Source organism: Etheostoma spectabile, chromosome 4 (assembly GCF_008692095.1).
Source record: "Etheostoma spectabile isolate EspeVRDwgs_2016 chromosome 4, UIUC_Espe_1.0, whole genome shotgun sequence".
Classification (NCBI taxonomy): domain Eukaryota; kingdom Metazoa; phylum Chordata; class Actinopteri; order Perciformes; family Percidae; genus Etheostoma; species Etheostoma spectabile.
In genome coordinates this window covers 15,996,383-16,017,400 of record NC_045736.1, presented here as the reverse complement: position 1 = coordinate 16,017,400, position 21,018 = coordinate 15,996,383, and the positions used below count along the sequence as shown (strand labels likewise).

The window sequence follows — 21,018 nt, the reverse complement described above, 5'->3', positions numbered from 1 at the left end:
ACTTCACACTTGGCTGCCATTTGACAAATCAGAAAACCAGTAACAAGTAAGCTCCTTTAATCGTCCCAGTTGTGTTTATTGTCTGTTCTTGCATTGGAAGTTCTTTTTATATCCAGATTGTTTTCCCTGGTGTAGTCACCCAAAACATGAGATCAAAAAGCCATTTTATTGAAATTATATTTGGAAAGAAACTCTCAACATCAATGTATCTTAAAACAGTTCATCATTTGCATGCAGATTTTGATAGGTGCTACTAGGAATAAATTGAACAAGTGGATCCATAAAAAAGTGAAAAAGTGCATGTCATTTTTACAAGACTCTTCATAAGACTAAAAGTCATTTCTTATATGCAGTACAGTCTCGCACAGCGCTGCGAAGGAAGGTCTGGCTAGTCCACACAACATTCCTGGATAGGATAAAAATGTGCTGTGGTTAATTGGCATTTCTTTAAACCAATCACAAAAATCTTGGGAGCCGCTAAGCGCCTCACACAGCCTCCAGAAGGAACTTGTTTTGGTGGAACACGTGCACGTAAGGAGGCAAGCTCTAACATTAAAATGGCTATCGAGTGTGTGATGAGAATTTTACTCAAAAAAAAGATAATCATAATTTGATTGTCAGTTCTAGCTCAGAGACTGTTTCCCGAATCGACCAGAGTTTAGAAGACCAACTACGTATAGCTATGCATTTTCATCTTTACTTTGGCACAAAGCTGCCTAATAATTAATTACTTACACACAAAGCGTAACAATTTTTCATGATTTACCAGCTTTAAACAAACACAAGTTTAACACAATTTAACAAACCATGCAACAGGGTAAATTTAATATTTTGGTGGCTCAAGAAAGAAAAGTCAAACACAGTTACAAATGTTACACATGTAACACTTGAACATTCTCTGATACCTAGTTATTAGAGGTCCCCAGTGATGTTTTTATTTCTAATCTCCTGAAATAGCCAAAGATTTTGTATAGCTAGTTGATTACAGACTGTAATGATCTTGATATGTTTGATACATTTTAATTGTCTTCTTGTTTTTTTTTGTTGAGTAAATTATCCTGACAAAATGAAGTTAATTAGACTAATTAATGAATAATTATAATCCTGCTTTAGATACATAAATTAAATGTATACAATAAACAAATATAACAATGATGATGATAATAGTCTGATCCTTTCAGTGCTAAAAGACCAAATACACAAAGAGGTAAATCAGGTGCGGGTTTGCCTCATCGACCAGCGTACACCTTTACAGCTTCTATAAAGTGCTCGAGAAATTCCTCATTTATCAGCGTCCTCCTCAGTAACAATTGTTTTGCTCCTTCAGATTGCAAAAATCACACATTCAACATTGCCAAGTTAATAGTTTCACACTAGGGCCCAGCTTTTGAAACAGCTCAACAGTGTGTGAGGGGTTTCAGTGCCTGTTGTGTACTGCAATGGAGTGACAAAACATTCAGTCATTTCCTGTCAGTGTCACATCATGAAACCTCGGCACATTGAACAAAAGAACTGAGGCTTTAACCATTCTACAAAGCAGATACTTTAATCACTGTATAAAGAGTTTCATGATTCTAAACTCTATTACATAAAAAGGGTTAAAAGAATGTAAAGGCTTGAGTTCAGTTGTCTCTTGGTGTTCAGTTTTTGCATGTATGTGCATGATTACAAATATTTTAGATTTAAATGATGGTCATTTGGTCCGAGCAGCTGAGAAAACAACACTAGTGCATCCAGACATACACTACATACAGTGTTCAGTATTGATCAAATGATATTGACAGCATGAGAACTTTGTTGTAAACCAAAAATGTACAATAACTTAAATCCCTTTCCCTTTATTTCAGGTCCACTCCTGTCCAATCTCCTTCTCTTTATACTTTTTGGATTCATTCTGCCATCTTTTCTCTCCCCCTTTCTTCCTTAACCTCCACCCTCTCACGTTCACTACAGTGGTTTAAATTTTGCTTTATCAAAACTAATGTCAAGACTGAGGGTGTTTGGCAGAATAAACGCCATATACCAGACATGTATGATGCTTATGTGAGAACCATTTCTGAGATAAATGAATGATTGACATATATTTTAAAAAGAATTCATGAAAAAGTGTTTAACACTCTGAGGAATTAAGGCATTTTTAGATATAGTCTTGAATTCTCCTTTTAGGGGTATTTGTATATTACCTGATCCCCATGTGTTTCATGTCAAAATGTTCAGAAGAAACTCAGTTTTCTGTAAAATGACATCCAAAATTGTGTCCAAAGCAATGTAGATCATGTATCATTTGGCCCTAAAGCAGAAATATTTCTCAAATTGTTTGTAAAAACATACCTACACTTAATGGTTTTGGTGCTTGAAGTGAGTTTACAAAAGTCATGGGTTCACAAAAGTAGGGTAATATATGAATTAAATAGTAAATAAATTAAAAAGAAATGTTGTGCTATTGCTTTTAGAGTAGCACTGTTGTCAAACATCGCTTGGACTCGCCGGTGCATCGTTTGTCCTCAGAGGGTTAACTGAGTAACAAAATGGTATAATGGTCAATTTATGTTGGCTACAAACCTAAACAATGTTCAATAAAAGCAGTAAACATCTGCAAAACGTGGGCTAAATTTGGACGTTTGGAATGAAATGACAGTGTGGTTTGGGAATTTGTATCGGAATGCTAAAACATTTACCTTTTCTATCTACATGTTTCTCAGTCTAGCACAATATCCACTCACACTTTGGCTTTTGAATGGTTCACCATCAACTCCTTGGACAAATAATCTTCATGTATCTTTTGTAAGATGATTAAACTTATTTCTCTGACCTGCAGAACTTTGACTTGTGGGACACCGGAAACCCATTGAGACACAGGGAGAGAACATGCTAACTCCCTGCCCATCTGAGGTGAGATGTTAATTCAAAAGTCATTTGCATGTCATTGTGTTTTGTAAATAGAGAAGCAAAAATCAATCATGTCATCTCTTGTTAGGGTTTAGACAGGTTTGTAAACATAAAAGGTTGATAGAAGAGGTTTTCTGTAATGCTGATCTGTAGTTATCTTTTAAAAGCCCTGTTGGTGCTTGTGAGCCTGTTGCTATGACAACCACCATTGGATACAAGTGGTGTGTAGGAAGGCATGGAGATATGGTTGAAAATTAGCAAACTGCTTTATGCATGTTCAACAATCTATTCATAATTTTCACGTATATGTGTGTCTGTCTCAGGGTAATGAATAAAAATTAGTTTGGAGGAGTAATACAGACATTCCAGAAAATTGCATTCATTCATGTATTGAGTAAGACTGGGTGATATTTCTTCCCATTATTAATTCAAGGATTGTACAGTATATGCCTCAAAGTGAATACTGTGAGTACACTCAATATATATTTTTCTTTCAACAACTCACTGAATAACATATTTTGCTCATTATCCTTATAGAGATACGGGAGTGACCCATATCTCTCCTGAAAATCAGTACCAGCCCAGTCCCTGCAACCAACATATGTAATCCAGTCATGTGCTATTGCGTATGGGAAAGTAAAAGAGAGGCTTTTCCACGTGAGCAGAGTGACCACAGCAATTATAAAAATCTTGGAAGAATGTTAATTTATTTTCATTTTTTTCATTTTTTATTTGTCCCAAGAGCGTGAACCAATAAAAATGAACCAAACTAGTTTGTTACTATTGAATTGTGCTCCTCTCAATTTGTTAAGACTTGAAAATTAAAGTTGGGGACTCAGGTTACGCAAGATATTTTACAACATTGCTCACTTCTTCACTATGAAATTGATTGTTATGGACTGTTTTGGCTTTCATACAGAAATCATGGATTTTCCACCAGTTATGAGCTAATCGACATTATGGGCATCCAGTCTTGCAGTGTTGTGGTAGCTATGGTAACCTCAGTGTGAGGGTATCAACTGTGACACTGTGTATGTATGTACCTATACCGAGACAAAAACTCCACTCCACATGACTTGACCATGACCAACTGTCAAGAAAAGGTATTCTTGCACTTCCTTTAAAGTTTTGGTTTTATTTGCTCGCTGAGATTTATGCCACAATGTCAACACTGGGGCTGATTAAAATGTGATTCTTTGTGTTCATCTGCAACATGTCTTTTTCACATAGAAACAGTGTCACTGTTATTAGTCTGGATAATCTACAGAACACACTGGCAACAGTTGTTATGGGATTGTGTCTGTAGTGGTTAGTGTCACTGATAATTGTTGGACTTGGGTTGTAGAGAAAAACCAGGACGTTTTGCTGTTAATTTTTACTTTTCAAAACGTGGAGTGCTTTATGCAGCACAAGAGTTTACCTCTAATTAAATCAAATAAAAACTGAAACAAAAATCTGCATGGCAGTGGGTATCAAAACCATTACCATTGTAATTTGGTTAAACTGAACACATAACTGGAATTCAATAAAGTGTAAAATTTCAAAATAGAACTTTACATACATTATATGGACTTTGGAAAGACTTGATGAGACAACTAAAGCAGCAGAATCTTCAAAAAGACTTACACAAATGTTAACATTCTAAAATAACTCTCAATTGGACTTATTTTCCTTGTTAATGTTAAATCCTGCATGTTGTTGCTTAAAATGTTCAATGCTTAAAAGGCATCAAAACTTGACTGTACACAGAATTGGGTGCTACAGAAAGCTTTCAGCTTCTTCATAATTATATCCAAATATGATGCTGGTTTTGTCATGATTTCATTTGTTCATCATAACTCTGACAGCTATGTATGTGTTCATTTACACTTGAGCTAATTCTTTTTTAGCATTTTTACATGTTACATTGTATAATTGGAACAGTTTGTGTCCTCAGATACTGCAATAGCTGTCAAGGTCTCCACTGATGCTTGTGAGAAGCATGCTTTCAGCCCTTCAAAGGTTTCCATCACATATCCTATGACTATTGGTTTTGGTTTCTATGACAACTAAGTTGAACTATAAATTGACTCATCTTTTACAAGCTTGAGTACAGGTGGAGAACAAAAGAGTTTGGTCAGAATATGATTTCAAGGCCAATCCTCTGCAAAACAAGGAAAACAATAACAAGAGTCTGCAGATGGCATGGCATTGTTTAACTGATACCTCATACTGTCTTTTTCTTTAAGTAAAATTGACAATTTCTAAAACATTTCAAAAACAAGGGCAACTGCACTAGGATCAATTGATTTTCAATTCAATTCAATTTTATTTATATAGCGCCAAATCACAACAACAGTTATCTCACAGCCCTTTTCCATAAAAGAGCAGGTCTAGACCGTACTCTGTGATGTTATTTACAGAAATTCAACAATTCCTCCCATTGATGACTTCTGTGAGTTAAGAAGGATAATTTGCAGTGTGTTTTGACACACACTCCTAATTTAGCTGTGAGCCTTATCCTTGTTGCTCAGGTGGGCAGTTTTAGTTGGCTGTTTTTATAAGGCCTTATGGCCTTTTTTACATTTTTAATTGATTTAGATTAATTTGAATACATGAGAAAAGGGACTGCCCAAAATAGAGCTTGTAAGGTGAGTTTTTTTGTTTGTTTATTCTTTTAGATTTTCTCACTTTTTTTCCCTGTCATAATATAAATCCCTGTAAAACAAGAAATAAATGTGATTATAAGTTAGAATAAGTGGGACGCTGATGTGATGTAAACAAAGACCATTTTCTCCATTTTAAAATCCTTCATGAGAGATTTCAAATACAGGTGAGTAGACAGACTTGTTGAAACAGTAAAGCAGGAGAGTCACTCGAGTCCATTCACAGACTTACAAATGCTTGATTAACTATATGCAGCCATGGTAACATGAGGATGAGCAGATCATTGAGTAGTTACAGAGAAGCACAGTGTGGTACTGCCTGTGAGCTTTGTGACGCAGATTCCACTTTTGCATATGCTTCTACTGTAGGACAGACTAAAAAGCTTAATTACAACTGATATAAATCACATTACTTTCAACTGGCAATGAAAGTGACTGTTACAATTTAATTTAAATGATTTCATGGCACAGCTTCAGATATTAAGATAAACAGATTAACCGAATTAGAACTGTGCCTAACAAATGGCAACAGAAGGTCCCCTAAAGTAATATTAGGAAGAAAGAGTGTACTCTGAATCAAAGGTCAGAGAAAGACCTAGAGATACAAAGTTAGTCTACAAGACTCATTAAATCCTCTAAAATGATTACACAGACACCCCAGCCACCAACTTTGTAATATTTAAATTTAAATTTAACAATAATCATCCTATTACAAATGCCCCTGTTGTCTAAGAGATTTGGAAATGATCCTCAAAGTTGCTTTAGGGATCCTCGCTGTGAGATTTGTTACTTCAAAATGACTTTTATTACAGCTTATCTCAAATGGCACAAACAATGCAATGTCTATGTCACAGAAGAGGCTGTTACTATGGTGACAATGCACCAAAATCATGAATGTCAATGGCAATTTAGCTGTTGTGTCGAGTGCATAGACATGCAATTATTAGAACATAGACACGTGAGTATGGAGTTAAGCCATATTTTGCAAAACGTAAAGACTCCTTCAGTATAAATGTGCACTGATGGGGTGGCCTGCAATTCAGATAAGACACTGGAGAGTGAAGTCTTATTGCAGTCATACTATGTGTTTCATGTATGACTTGTACTTGTCATAATTACGGCGCTGGCACTCTGAGCTGTCTGAGCTGTAATGCTTCACTTTTAATCTGAAAAAAATCCAAATCTACTGTGTACCTGAACACTATTTTTGAGGCAAACTCTCAAACTCCTAACTGTATCACTGAAGGCATCTTTCTATTTCCAAGTTGTTCAATTTTGTATTCTTAATTCTGATGTCTCAAAGACACTTTTAGACTTTAACTAATACAGCTTTGATGGACTCTGTCGGAGGATTGGAGGAGGATTACTGTATAAACCTCCCGCTCTAAAATTATGACAGATAAGGGATTGCAGGACTCAGATTTTTGATACAGCATAAACAGTTTTGCTAAAACAACCAGAGTTGTGGAGAGCCATGTGATACGGGGAGACAAAAAAAGAGGGAGTAGGTGGTATTGTGGGTAGGTGGGGAGCAGGTTAAAGATGTTCTGCCACTCTCTGTTATACCAATGGCCTTTTAGCGGCATTACTCATTTTAGGAAAGAGACACTCATGTTACATAAGCCAATGTTGCAGAGTCTGCCTACCACCTGAAATCCCTGCAGATCCTCTGTATACCTGTGCATATAATTGCAATATGCAACATAGGGCAGATCAGTGCTCTCTCTCGAAACTGCTCAGCTACCGCATGCACACAGAGGTCTCTGTAAAAATTAAAGATTTATGTGGTGGCCAGGTAACTTTGGAGATTTGAAAGACAAATGTTAGGTAACATAAGTAACATAGAATGTTACATATGCTTATGTCCAAAAATGTACGTTTTCACAAAGAAATTGTAGAACAGAATGCACTCAGTCCCATGAAACATAACACATTGTGGTCTCATCCATAACACATAGTGTATGATTAAAACACACACACACACACACACACACACACACACACACACACACACAGCGTGGTCAATTTGCTTAGTTATTTTTCCACAGGTTAATTCTAAGCACATCAGGAAGAAGGGATACACAATGCTGTCCAAATTGACAATCAATTTGCAGAGACTAGAACTTCAATTCACCACAAACAGTATGATCAAATGCAAATCAGAAACCAGCTTATGGTAAGAAGCTCATAGTTAATGCTCTCTAGGATAAATTCAAGCCCAATAGTACGATACCCCCTTGTCTCTAAACATAGCATTGCTGCTGACACTGACCCAGTGAAGCGGTGTGTGATTTTGAGACTTCTTGGTTCACTCGAGCTTTGTCTCAGTCGTATCCTGTAGGATTGTTGCCTCTACTTTTAAAAGGCCTGCATTAAGAGCAAAGCTGGATACCCTACTGTACAGAGAAATCAGCAGAGTAGTCTGCCATTTGCAGCATGATTGGTGGGTTGTGACTGCTTAGTGGGAATGATTAAATTGAATCACTTGTTGAGGGATTTTGAGAAAAAAAATCTTTTGATCCCGATCATTAATTGTTAAAAGTCCTAAGAATGATGATACCGTCATCAAAACATTTGCTGCACTGATGCACGCACACATAGCGCGCATAGTGGTGCACCGTGCATCGTACACGCGCGCGCACACACTTCTCCTTCTTCCTGCATCATAGCCCGCTGTACCATCGCACATTTACGTAATAGCCTACTCTCGTGAACAAGCTGACCTGTTGTAAATGCTCGAGGATCTTACATCTCTTTGCAAGCACGCTGGCTGTAAAATCAGCGGAAGAAAAAGTGAAGCCTCCACAGGAAAATACTAAAACATTAGACAGAGGATTGGATTATTGATAGGCTAAATACCAGTTTACTTAATTAAAGGTAAGTGAACGCAATTTGCTTAATCTTTGGTTTCCATCTCAAGATTGCAAACCACTGCTGTCACAACCGTGAGAAGTGTAGTATGTCGAGGAACGTTCTCCGGGGTGGTCTTCTTGACCACTTCGCGTAAAGCTAGGAAGCATGACTGGTTTTGGAAAAGTTTTGCGGCGAAAACACATTTTTGGTTGAAATATCAGACAAGCTCACGCGAATTAAGAAACCTGTAGGAGAGTTTTCTGCAACATCAGTCTAACCTGGGTGATGCGCAAATACTGGAGTCTGTTTAAACTGCCAAGCTGCATCAGCAGTAGGCTGTCGGTAGGCTATGTACAGGGTATATGCTGTTAAAGCCAAAGTTTATGCAGTATTCTCATTACGAGCCGCTCAACAAATCTATTTACAATATGAGCTTTACAGTTCAGAAAGAGTTGCTTAAACTGCGTTTCAGATTTACATGAGGCATGCTGCTTGAGTACTCAGACTGCAGTACCTCTTGAGTTCACATATTCACAGTCTCGCGGTGTCCCTGTCTCCTTGTCATTATTGGTCATCATTTCACACCGAAAGAGAGCTTGCCCACTTATTTTGCCAATGCTAAGCTGCCAATTACACATCCCAGACGGAGAACAAGTGCTCTGACACGTCAGGATGGTGAAGGTGCCTATCCTCAAAAAAAAACATAAAAGTGGATCTCCAAAGGGTCCTTACTTGCAAGGGCGAATGTTGTCAATGTCAGCACTGAAAATACACTTGGATAAATCATAGGTCATCACATCAGAAATAGCATCAGAAATTAAACATGTAAATTAAGTACAAAAAAAGTTTGGGAACCTCTACTGCACTGCCAGTTGGTTTGATGCCGAAAACAGTAGACTTGCATGAGAAGGGATCTAGTGTTGAAGCACACTAAGAGAAAACAGGAAACATGTTGAGGGGATTTTACACACACAAGATGATGCTATTGGAAATATTTATGTGTTATTTATGAGTGGCTGATATTTAAAGATTAAACAAGGTCTAAGGTTTATAAAGGGGAATCGTTGAACAAACGATACAGATAGAACTCCCTACAGTAAGCTGCTGCGTGTACTGCTGCTTTTCAGAAACAGTGCCACACACACCTTTGTTTTTTCACAGGTATCTGTTTTTCTGTTCCCCTTAGCCTTAGTGTTTCGTTCTGAGAAACAGTTAAACATCTATCATTGATTAGAATGTTTAAAAGGCTCATTTGAATAGAGTGTGTGCCTTTTGTATATGTAACAGGTGTCAAGGCTTTTCTGATGCCGATGATGACTCAGTGAATTATCTGAGATGAGGTGCAGAGATGAGGTGCAGAGATGATGCAATATCACACCTTTATTTCACCAATAAATATCTGAGTTCAAGTCTGCAGACATGCAACTGAACTGAGTGCGCAGTGGAACAACATTGTAAACTGTGAAGAATACTAAAACCACTCCTGTGTGTGTCATAAGGCACTCACCTATGTAGTTAATTAAGTTGAAGTAGCTGTCAGATAACTGGGGCGCACAGTGTTTTCAGATTGACATGGTAAAACAAATGTAAATAGAGTTTATTTATTTATTTCATAAAATTATTTGTTTTTATTAGTGGAAGATGAAATTTGTTTTGGGAACATTTAGTTAACAGATGAGCTTTATTTTAGGGTTGCTGAAATAAGTCACATATTTCTATTAATTGTAGCTTCATAGTGTATTCTACTCCTTGAGTTAACAAGGGAGCTATCTCACATGTTGTACCCTGCCTGTAATTCAGTAACTGTTATGTTGGCGGAGGGATATGATGAAGCACATTTTGTTATGAGTCTTGACTTGTCCTACGCTTGGAGAGTGTCATTAAAAATTGGACCAAATTACACAGTCGAAGTTGTCTTGGTGCTCTTGCTCTATTCACGCCCCGAAAGTAGACCTACTTGTATGTAATAACGCTGAGTTAATAGTAATTCTAATAATCACTAGCGTTACATTAGTTTGGTTAATATTCTGGAAAATAAGTTTTGGCCACATGCAATGGGCAGTAATGACGTAGTACAGAGTACGCAGAGAGCTATTCTGCACAGACAATACCACAATGCACACTGTAGCACTTGGTGACCATGGCAACAAAACAACCTCAGACGAAAGTGGTCCAATGAGCCAGTGATGCCCGCAGAAGAGATGAATGGAAGCACAAAGTAGGACTGAGTCACACTTATCAAAATGTTCCTCTCTTTAGTCTGGACTTTGAGAAAAACAACACATTTCTTTGCTTCTGTTCAAGTCTGATATAATGTCCTTGAAAATTAAAAGTGTGAATGTGTTCTTTGTGTTCACAGCTAGCAAGAGCGACATTTAGGCCATAAATGAGGCATTACAGGCTTTAAAATTTGGCTCAAACATCACCACCACCATCTGTCTCCTGTCACCAAGCCGTTCCTTTTGAAGAGGCTCGGCTGTAGCCAAATTCACAACTCTCTCTGGCCTACTGCCACCACCTGACATCTGACTTTGACCAACAAACCCGAGTTCTAAAATAGCAACATAATGAGTATTTTATGACAAAAAGGCACCAAAACCACTTGTTTGTTGTTACGTAGCAAAAAACACAACATTTCTATTATTTATTGTACATCTTCATTCAGTGATCACATGTTTTTTGTTTCTTTTTTTTAGATGGACTGTGTGACTCTGTGTGTGCTAGTAGGACCTACAAAAAACAAAGCAACAGTAAACTATCCATGCAAATGAGCGGTTACTTTGGGGAAAATCATCATCCACCTTTTATCTCAGTTGCTCAGCACGACTCAGCAGGCATATCAGTTAAGCTAAGTAGAGACTTTTAAAATGGGAAATTGTGATTTAGCACCTCTGCTTGGCCAATTGGTATGTTATTAAATGCCAGAACAGAGAGCTGAAAAATACATCATCCCTTCAGCAAAGTTGGAGTATGAGTGTTGAAATGTGTTGAAACATAATTTACCTTTAGTTATACTGTTCCCCTTTGGCCAATCAGTGTAAATCTGCAACTGCTGGAAAACTGTTTAGTTGCAAATTTTACTTCTAATTATAACACCCTCAGTACATTGTTTAGTGTAATTTCCAATGTTAGTTGTGTACGTATGACAAGTTGAAGATGTAAGAAATTGTAGTTGACCAATTACTGAAGTTTTTAACCGCTAGAATATTGTCCCAAAATACACAATTTAAGCAAATGTTGTAAAAATCAGACTTATATTTTTAGAGCAATGTCTTGTCTAGACGTGTTAGAGTGCAACTTGTCTTTTAGGCCTTGAGGCCATCTTAACGTTATTGCACCTCACAACAAATCATAATTTAATTAAATAGAATACAATATAACTGGCATGACTACTCTCTTGTAGTTAATCAGAGTCCAGTTGTTAATGTGATCCAGATGTGTGTGATTTATTTTCCAGCAGAAATATGTCCCTTCAGAACCTGCAAATTATCATTAGAGAGATACTTACTTTTACAACCATTTTGTTTTTCAATTAATATTTTCTTATAGGCTATGTTATCAATTGTCATTAAATAATACACTATAGTGTAATTGTTTAAATGAGCTCTGCCTTTATTATGATCCCCCACGTAGTGTCCACTGTTTGGTTCTTCCAAAGCTCTGCGGCAGTCTAAAAGTGAAACACCTTTTACATTCCCAATAATGAAGAACACGTCATTCATATCGCTCAAAAGGCAATGATAAAAGAGCCCTGATTCAGCAAAAGTCAAGTGCCTTCTATCTTTTTCTTCGTCTGGTGAAGGAGAACAGCCTTTTATCTCCAAGATTGCTTTGAAAGGGGAGGGGGAAACAACTGTGCACAAAATTCTGTCTGAATTATACTTAGTGTTTAGTGTTTGGTGCACTGGGAGTCAAGCTTCCGAAAACAGGTGAATGGATCTATGATTCATTGTGAGGTGTAATGATTGCATTAAATTGTCTCGTGTCTGCCTCGCCCCTTAACCCTGGCTTTGTGAAGTGGCTATTTGGTGTGGTTAGAGAGACAGAGGCCACTAAAGTGTACCAGAGGGACTCATTCAAGATGAGATGAAATACTGCTCGGACATGGCTTGATTGATTTGGTTTAAGCCATTACAAAAGTGACCATGAATCTGATGACGTCTGTAGATTAAATAAACCTTGCAAAAAATCATTATGGAAGAGGTAAGGCATGAGAAAAAGGAAAAAAAGTTGTTCTTGTGTGCATTATCTGTGTGCTTCTATTCTTCTTAATGAGCATCATTGCGCAGGATAGAGGCGTATATTATGAAAACCCAGGCAGAGCAGTTGTGTGAATCTAGGTGAGAGCCAGAGAACACTAATGGTGAGTGTGGGTATTGTTCTCGCAGGATTCATGTAGAGGATGTGATTTAGCCAGAACATCTAATGCTCATCATACTCCAGACTAATAGTAAACTGATAGCCCTCCTCTTTAGGACAGAGGAGCATACCATTGTATCACTCATCACGCCAGTGGTACACTGAAATATACAATTGTTTGGGCTAGAGCACCACTGCAAGAGATGGGCTTGTAGTTTGAGTAGTTTGCAACATTCTCCCACCCTTTTTTTCATAATGATCAACAGACATTAGAGATGTAAAAAAGAAAGGTAAAGTTTGAACTCACCTTCTCAGAAACTACCATACTAGTCAACCTCATCTTGGAACACTCTGGACAATCCTTACAATTATATTACAGGACCCAAGATAAATACAACACCTTATGGTTTCCATATGTGACTATAGTGTTACTGTAGCCAATACAAAGAAAGAAAATGTGGTATTTTGTATTCAACAATATTTTACCTCTATAAAAATACTGCATCTGTTTGGTATTGACAGCAGCACTTTTGACCTTCTGTAAGGACTGTATGTAGAAGGGAAGTTTGAGATAAATGACTTTGATTATCACTTCTCAAAACACTTTCTCTGGCTATAACCTAAACAGTATTACTGCAGTGAAGATTAGAACATATAAACATATGAGGCCCCGCTGAGAAATTAAGGAGAAGGAATATTATAAATATATTCTATAAATCTACTTAAAAATGTACATATCTTGTTTTGCTTGTGCAATTCTTTTGGCAGAAGATGATTTAGTTGTGTTTTATGTCAATGCATAGCATGTCGTTTTGCTTCATACTAATAGATGTTTTTTCATATAAGAAAGGATAAAGTTACCAATTTTAAATCATTTATTTCATTTTCTTTCTGAGGTTACTGTAGACATGCTACTGTAGATTAACCAATGCCACTAGTAATGTTTGGGGAAAAAGTATTTAATACCAATTTGGACTGGTAGGTTTAGATATTAGAGTGACATGTAGGAGAAAGAGACCTGCAGCACTGGAGCACAGCTACTTAAATACCTGCTAATGTATAGCACTCTAAATGAATTGAAAACTATTCTTCTCCTTGCTTTAATATATGGAAGAGACTGATAGGATCCATTAAATCAGTATCAAAGAGGCCAAAATGAGGAACATCAGTGGAAACAGACTCTCTTAAGTTGTAATAACCAAGCAATTTACATAAAGTAACACTTTTATATAAGCTTCACAGCAGAGATCTGAGAAGTCTGGATCCCAGCGTAATGAGTCCCCTTGTGGACAGTAGCACACTGCAGACACCACTGTCTACTGTCTTCGACTAAAGGGCTCCCTTATGATTCACAAAACATGAGATCTTCTGCGGGAGGCCTTCTGCTTTGTTGCTGGCAGGTAATAAACAGTAATAATGCAAATTAATAGACCATCTCTTGAATGTACAGTCTTCAAATTCCATTTTTTTATATTTATAAGATCACTCAAGCTGGGAGAAATATCTGCCTCTGATAGGGTCTTGACTGAGGTTCCAGACAGCACCTCAGTCAGAATTTCTCTACTCCCACTCTTCCGTTCTGGCTGCCATTTCTACTGTAAGGCCTGCCAAAAAACTGGGTCTCTTTTTATATAAGCATTCTATTTTACCAGTAATATCTTGCTGGTAGTGATGGACCTGTGTAGTATTCTGCTGTGCAGCTGCAGCCATTCAAGTTACCCTCATTTAAATTTGTATGTATTTATATGTACCGTAACGCCACTTCTGCCTTTAATTGCAACAAAAGCGTCCACAAGTAAAGTGTAAAAACAGAAAGTATCTTATCAAGTAGACATTCATGTTAAAGGCCATTTTGTGGGTGAACTCATTTTATTGGGCTTTTTGTTGTTTACAGTTAGAAATGTTATGTTTATTGGAAGGATTTATCCTGCAGTTCTTTATGTTGTGTTACAGATATACAGTCAGCTGTTACCTCGGTCAGTAGAGTGAGACTAAGCAGACTACGAGTGTATTTATTTATTTAATCTAAATATGGTTGGATGATAATATATACTGAGATTATAAAATGGGTCTATAGTCAGACATTTTACAATAGTATTAACATTGTGGTATATATCATTTCACAGTAATGCCTTTGGTTGTATATATGTAAATATTATTACTACATTTAAACTTTGTTGATTGTAGTTTATGTAGATGTTATGCTGACTCCATTTTCAAACATATTTCTATCAGTTGATCACGACAAAGTACCTCTACAAATATGAAAACTGTGGGCCAGTCGGATGTGCAATATGCATGTCATTATAATTGTCATATTTCACTGGCTTAAAACACAAAACTCTGCTACACTAGTTCCTCTAACTGCAGAGTTAACAGCTTTCTCAATTTTCAAGAGTCTTTTGAAATATTAAACAGGTAGACAAAAGTTAAAGCAAGAGCACAGGGTCAAGGCTGTCTGAATACTCTTTTCTGTAGAAAGCAGACAGATGAATAATGCTACAGCTTCTGCAGTACAGAGCTGACTTGCAGCAGAGTGGAAAGAATCGAGCCAGGCAGTTCAATAAGGTTGATTATGTTATTTAAAAATGTCATTTTTTAATGTTGTTTTGCTTTTGTGGTAATTTGAAATAATTTGCTCCCACAAGCTCAATTACACCTATTGTCAGATGAATGACAAAAAAGTTTCAGAGAAAGAAATTATTGTGTGCTCAAACCGCTCCCTATAAATGTTTGTGTTAGGTGCCGTCACTAAGCAACAGTTTCCACCATTCCCATTATTGCCATTAATGAAGAAGTTTCTCTGTAAAGAAACATTTTCATATTTTGACACATTTTACAGCAATACATTAACAATGTTTAATGTTATTCAGTAATGAGCACACAGCTTCGGAGATAGTCTTCTAGATACAGATGCTCCCCTGTGTTCAGATCCGCTTTGTAATGTGGAGATGCACGTCTGTCAAAATGACACTGTACTATTGAGGTAAATCTAACATGTTGCATATTGTCAGCAGGTTTCGTTGTGGCAAGACATTCCCTGGCTATAGGGCACAGACTGCCATGCCATTTGGTTGTCTGACACTCGGGGAGAAGAAGGATTACAGCAATCCCTCAGAGGTGGCCGACAAATATGACCTCGGACAAATTGTTAAATCGTGAGTACGTCTTTGTTGTAATATTGTGTATATAAAGTGTGTAAAGACTTATGAGAAATAAGAAATCTGCCCAAAATATTATGGATATTTTCTCTTTTAACAGAGAGGAGTTTTGTGAGATATTCCGGGCGAAGGATAGGAACACCTTGAAAATGTACACCTGTAAAAAGTTCCACAAAAAGGATGGAAGGAAAGTGAGGAAAGCTGCCAAGAATGAGATAATGATCTTGAAGATGTAAGTGAAGTCTTAAGCTCCTCATGATAAAGCCTACGTGTCTGGGGCACTTTCCTGGCACTGACTGAGGCAAAGTATGATGATAAATGATCAGCAAAATTCTTTCTTCAGGTCGAGCCAAAGACAAGGCAAAGTCTGGTGCAAAACCAACATCCTGAAGTTTTCTTTTGCAAAATATCTAGTGTAGTTATCAGTTTTACCCTAACAGTCCTGAATGTTTGACATGAGCCTGTATAGTTCTGTAGCTCGTACTACTCATTGATTCTATTTATTGCTCATCTTACTCCCACTTACATCCCTCCATTCTCCTCCTTCCCCTCCTTTTACTCTCTCCCCCCTTTTCCCCCTTTTCCTGCTTTTCAAAGGATAAAACATCATAACATCCTCCAGCTGGTTGACACTTTTGAAACTAAGAAAGAGTACTTCCTTTTTCTGGAGCTGTAAGTATTATTAGACGCACTTGAGAGAAATGTCGGCATCGAGTGTTGTGCACTGTGCTTCCTCAACTCGTGTAAAACTGATGTTTTATTCAAAATGTTGTGATTCAATAAGTTTTATGCATTTAATGTGGATATCCCATCTCTTCAGCGCTACAGGCAGAGAGGTGTTTGACTGGATCTTAGATCAAGGATACTACTCGGAGAGGGACACCAGCAATGTTATGAGGCAGGTGTTGGAAGCTGTAGCTTACCTTCACTCTCTGAAAATTGTCCACAGAAATATTAAGGTATATCACACTGCTGACACCTACTGAAAAAATAGTTGTATTTCATCACAGGTCAAACAAGATATGTATGAATAACTGCTCTCTGTGAATTCTTTTGATTTTGATAAACCTTTATTTGTTTACTCATACAGCTGGAGAACTTGGTGTACTTTAATCGTTTGAAGCACTCCAAAATTGTTATCAGTGACTTCCAGTTGGCAAAACTGGAAAATGGACTAATTAAGGACCCATGTGGGACTCCAGAATATCTTGGTCAGTGACATACAACCAGATTAATTAAATCAAATTTTAACCAATGTAATTTGATAGGTGTGTAGTCATACAATAAAAGTGTTTATGTATGTGTTGCACAGCTCCTGAGGTGGTTGGGAGGCAGAGATATGGACGACCTGTGGACTGTTGGGCCATAGGTGTCACCATGTATATACTGTAAGGGCTCCCAAATATACATTGATTTTCTTAAGTTCATTTAAGTAACTTCATCAACATGTGTTTTTTCTATAATACTCTTATTCTGCCAACACAATAGTTTGTCTGGAAACCCTCCTTTCTATGATGATGCTGATGAAGACGATGATCGTGATAAAAATCTTTTCCTAAAGATTTTGTCAGGGGACTATGAATTTGATTCACCATATTGGGATGACATTTCAGATTCTGGTAAGAGATAATCAGTTTATTAAATTGTATAGTAATATAATTGTATGTTGCATGTTAGAGATGATTTGTTTCAGGACTCAATTTTTTCTAGAAGCAGTTGTTGAGTTCACTGTTTTGTTTTTTTACAGCGAAACACTTAGTGGCATCTTTGATGGAAGTAGACCAAGATCAGCGATTGACTGCACAGGAAGCTATTGCCCATGAATGGTAAAAAATAAATTCAATCAAATATGATTAGTGAGAGCAACACAACTTGTATCCAGCATGTTATTATATTTATGTTATATTTATGAGATAATTCTTATATTCTTTCTCTCAGGATTTCTGGAAATGCTGCTTCAGACAAGAACATCAAGGATGGCGTTTGTGCACAAATAGAAAAGAACTTTGCAAAGGCCAAGTGGAAGGTACCACTTTTAATATAGCTCATACTGTATATCAATACATTTTTTCTCATATATCATTATTTTTTTCAATAATGAATCAATAATTAACACCATTTTAAACTGTATAAATAGTAATATGCCTGCTGTAGAATTGGTCATTGGGACAATTGTTGGCCTATCCTTTAGCTTACTTTCTTTCATTTATTTCCCTCAAACAGGAAATTCTCATGTCTAATGTTTCACAAAACATTTCCATATATCCCTACAAATTGCAACAGTTTAACTTGCAAAACTGCAAAAGAAAAACTAAGTTTTTTTTTTTTTTTTTTATGTTACTGGTGATTTTTACCCCTGCTGAAGCCTGCTATTTCGTTTTTTGTTTGTTTTTTACAAAAAAGACAGCAAGTGTGAGAGAGAGATTTTATGAATTTTAACTTTTTCTTTTTCTCATTTGAATTTTTATATGATGCTTTGGCAATATTGTCTTTGTTACACTCATGCAAATTAAGTATATTTAATTGAGAGAGAGAGAGAGAGAGAGAGAGAGAGAGCGAGAGAGAGAGAGAGAGAGAGAGACTAAAAAATATATATCCCAAAAAATAATTCTTATCGAAAAAGCAGGTGGCCTACCACCAAAGCAGACAACATCTGTATACCTTCATGGTTTTGATAAAAATCGTTTCAGTCTCATGCCTTCCCCAGAGCATGCATCAGGATCAATCTGTAAAATGTGTTGTATCATATCACTTAATTTTAACTTTTAATTACTCACAGAAAGCTGTTAGAGTGACCACCCTCATGAAGAGACTTCGAGGGCCTGAGCAGGGGGATTGTGGGGCCTCCGGTCTTGCTGTAGGGGCTGCAGCTGACTCCAACACGCAGAGCGGTGCTCCTGCTCCTCCAGGTGGCAGCAGCGGAAGTGTTGCTGCCAGTCTACAGGCTGTTCTAAGTGAAAAGGCTTCTGACACACAGACTGCCACCATCTCTGCTCTCTCCCTGCCCAGTGCGGCCAGACAGGAAGAGCAGCCACAGGCCCCGTGCAATGGCGATGTTCCCCAAATGTTGCCACAAAGAAAGGGAGACTAGGCGTCAAACAAATATGAGAAGAAGACCCTTGCCAACCAAAAGCACATGTGAAGTAAAGCCAATACATTTGGCATGATGATACCATGTCTATGCTGTTCGACTACCCCCCAGTTTGCAGAGTTATTTCACAACACCATGCATTTCATCATTTTTGCCTTCTGTATTGATTAGTCTATTGAATAGTGTTCTCCACTCTCCCTTGTTATTTTGTGTTTGAGTCCTTTTAAAGCTAGTTGCAAAGTAGCTCTTCTTGTTTCCTTTTCCCTGAAAACTGTAAAAACTCATAGTGCAATTTGGTGAATCTTCAGCTCATCTTTATTCATTAGATCAGGGGTCTTCAACAGGGGGTCCGCAACCCCTAGGGGGTCCGCGGAGGTACTGCATGGGGGTTGCGAAAGTTTTGGTTGATTAGACTTTTTTTTAATATTCCCCCCACCCCCCTGCAATTTTTTCCACTAATTGAAATGTCTTTAAATACACATTAACATGAATTCAACACACTGTAGTAAACAGATAAATGGAGGCAGAAGATGTCTTTCAGTCATCAATGCACACATGGCACTATAGGACCAGTTTGATATAACACAATTTTATACAATATATATAATTAGGGGGTCCCCGCTCCATCTCGCCATCAGTTTGGGGGTCCTTGGCCTGGAAAACGTTGAAGACCCCTGCATTAGATCATTGTATATAGACGTATTTGTCAATTTCTACAAATTGATAGTTTTCAGCTTCAGAACATACAATCCTGAGTTAATGTCTTGACTTAACATTATAGGTTGAAAGATTTGGTTAATTGATCATATCAAGATTTGAAAATATTTTAAATATGAAAATACTTTCCTGCATGTTATATATATTAAATGCATTTTAAAAAGGTAAAATACCAATGACACACTAATTACTGTCTTTAAAATATTCTTACAAGTTGTCACGTAACAATTAGATACAATCATGCATTAGTGGATTCAACTTAACACCTATACTAGATATCTATTTGTTTATCTTCAGTGCAGTACAACATCAGTGAAATTACAATCTTAAGGCAGCAAGAAAGCATATTTTTAAGTTGAAGTGCCTTAATATTTGTTGCAGTAATGTAATGAAATGTTTCAAAAGAAACAACTTACAAATTACTTACTGATTTCTTTCAAAACGTTTTAGCTGTTCCTTTGCCCTTCTGTTAAATTTTACGCTTATGTATTGATACTTGTGTTCCGTCCTGTTTCACACTTCAATTAAAACAGAAAACTAACTTTAGAGTGTTGTATGTGGAGTGATGTTTTATTGTTGTATTGCCACTTGTATTAAGTCAATTTCAGAGTTTATAGCCGAGTCCATACACTGCACCACTACGTATTTTTGCATTGTATAATGTGTTTTTTGTTGTTTTACGTGTGTATTTAGCAACATTTAGCTGAGCTAACAGGTTGCTACAACGCTTGTGAATGAATAAAATGAGCAATACTGATATTGCTGAAACTGTGATATTCTTCTCAAGTTGTCCCTCACCGACTTTGAATTTGACAACACAGACCACTCCACCGACCCGATCCAACTTTTAATAAATGCAAACAATCTTGGTCATTTTAAAACGTAGTGTTAGAGAATACATTTTAGGCTACATACTTTTTTGTAAGTATTTAAAAAATTATAAATTTTCAGAGCGAATATTGGTTAATAGATGCTTCAAGAGGTGATATTTAACATTTGAGTGCTATCAGAACACAATACAATATTGTATGTGCATTGTTCACTAAACAGCCATAGAACAACTTCAGTCTTTGATTCGATTGATTTGATGAAACAAATGAAGCAGTGGTAAATAAATAGTGAAAACAGTTTTTTTCTTCTAAATCAAAAGAGATTTGGACTCCATTTTAAAAAAAATATATATGAACAATATGAATGTCAAGTCAAGGCCGTTCACTGATTTTGACACTGAGAATTCTTTAGTCCAACACGAAATATATGGCATAGGTATGCCATACTCATATAATGTAAAAAAGGAGAAGAA

General features: G+C 36.9%; 1 protein-coding gene across 2 annotated transcripts; it reads left to right on the top strand.

Annotated features, from left to right (window-relative positions):
- The first annotated feature begins 8,160 nt into the window (after window positions 1–8,160).
- Window positions 8,161–20,489, top strand: camkva (CaM kinase-like vesicle-associated a). 2 transcript variants are annotated; one of them, XM_032513725.1, is made up of 11 exons: window positions 8,161–8,411; window positions 15,764–15,904; window positions 16,008–16,139; window positions 16,505–16,579; window positions 16,728–16,866; window positions 16,998–17,118; window positions 17,220–17,295; window positions 17,396–17,526; window positions 17,655–17,733; window positions 17,846–17,933; window positions 18,687–20,489. In XM_032513725.1, exons 2-11 carry the CDS (start codon window positions 15,810–15,812, stop codon window positions 18,996–18,998), a joined length of 1,248 nt encoding a protein of 415 aa, XP_032369616.1. In that variant the 5' UTR covers window positions 8,161–8,411; window positions 15,764–15,809; the 3' UTR covers window positions 18,999–20,489. The 2 variants fall into 2 exon arrangements, with proteins under 2 accessions (XP_032369616.1, XP_032369617.1); XM_032513726.1 differs by having other exon boundaries at window positions 8,178–8,411; window positions 15,761–15,904.
- Window positions 20,490–21,018: the final 529 nt, after the last annotated feature.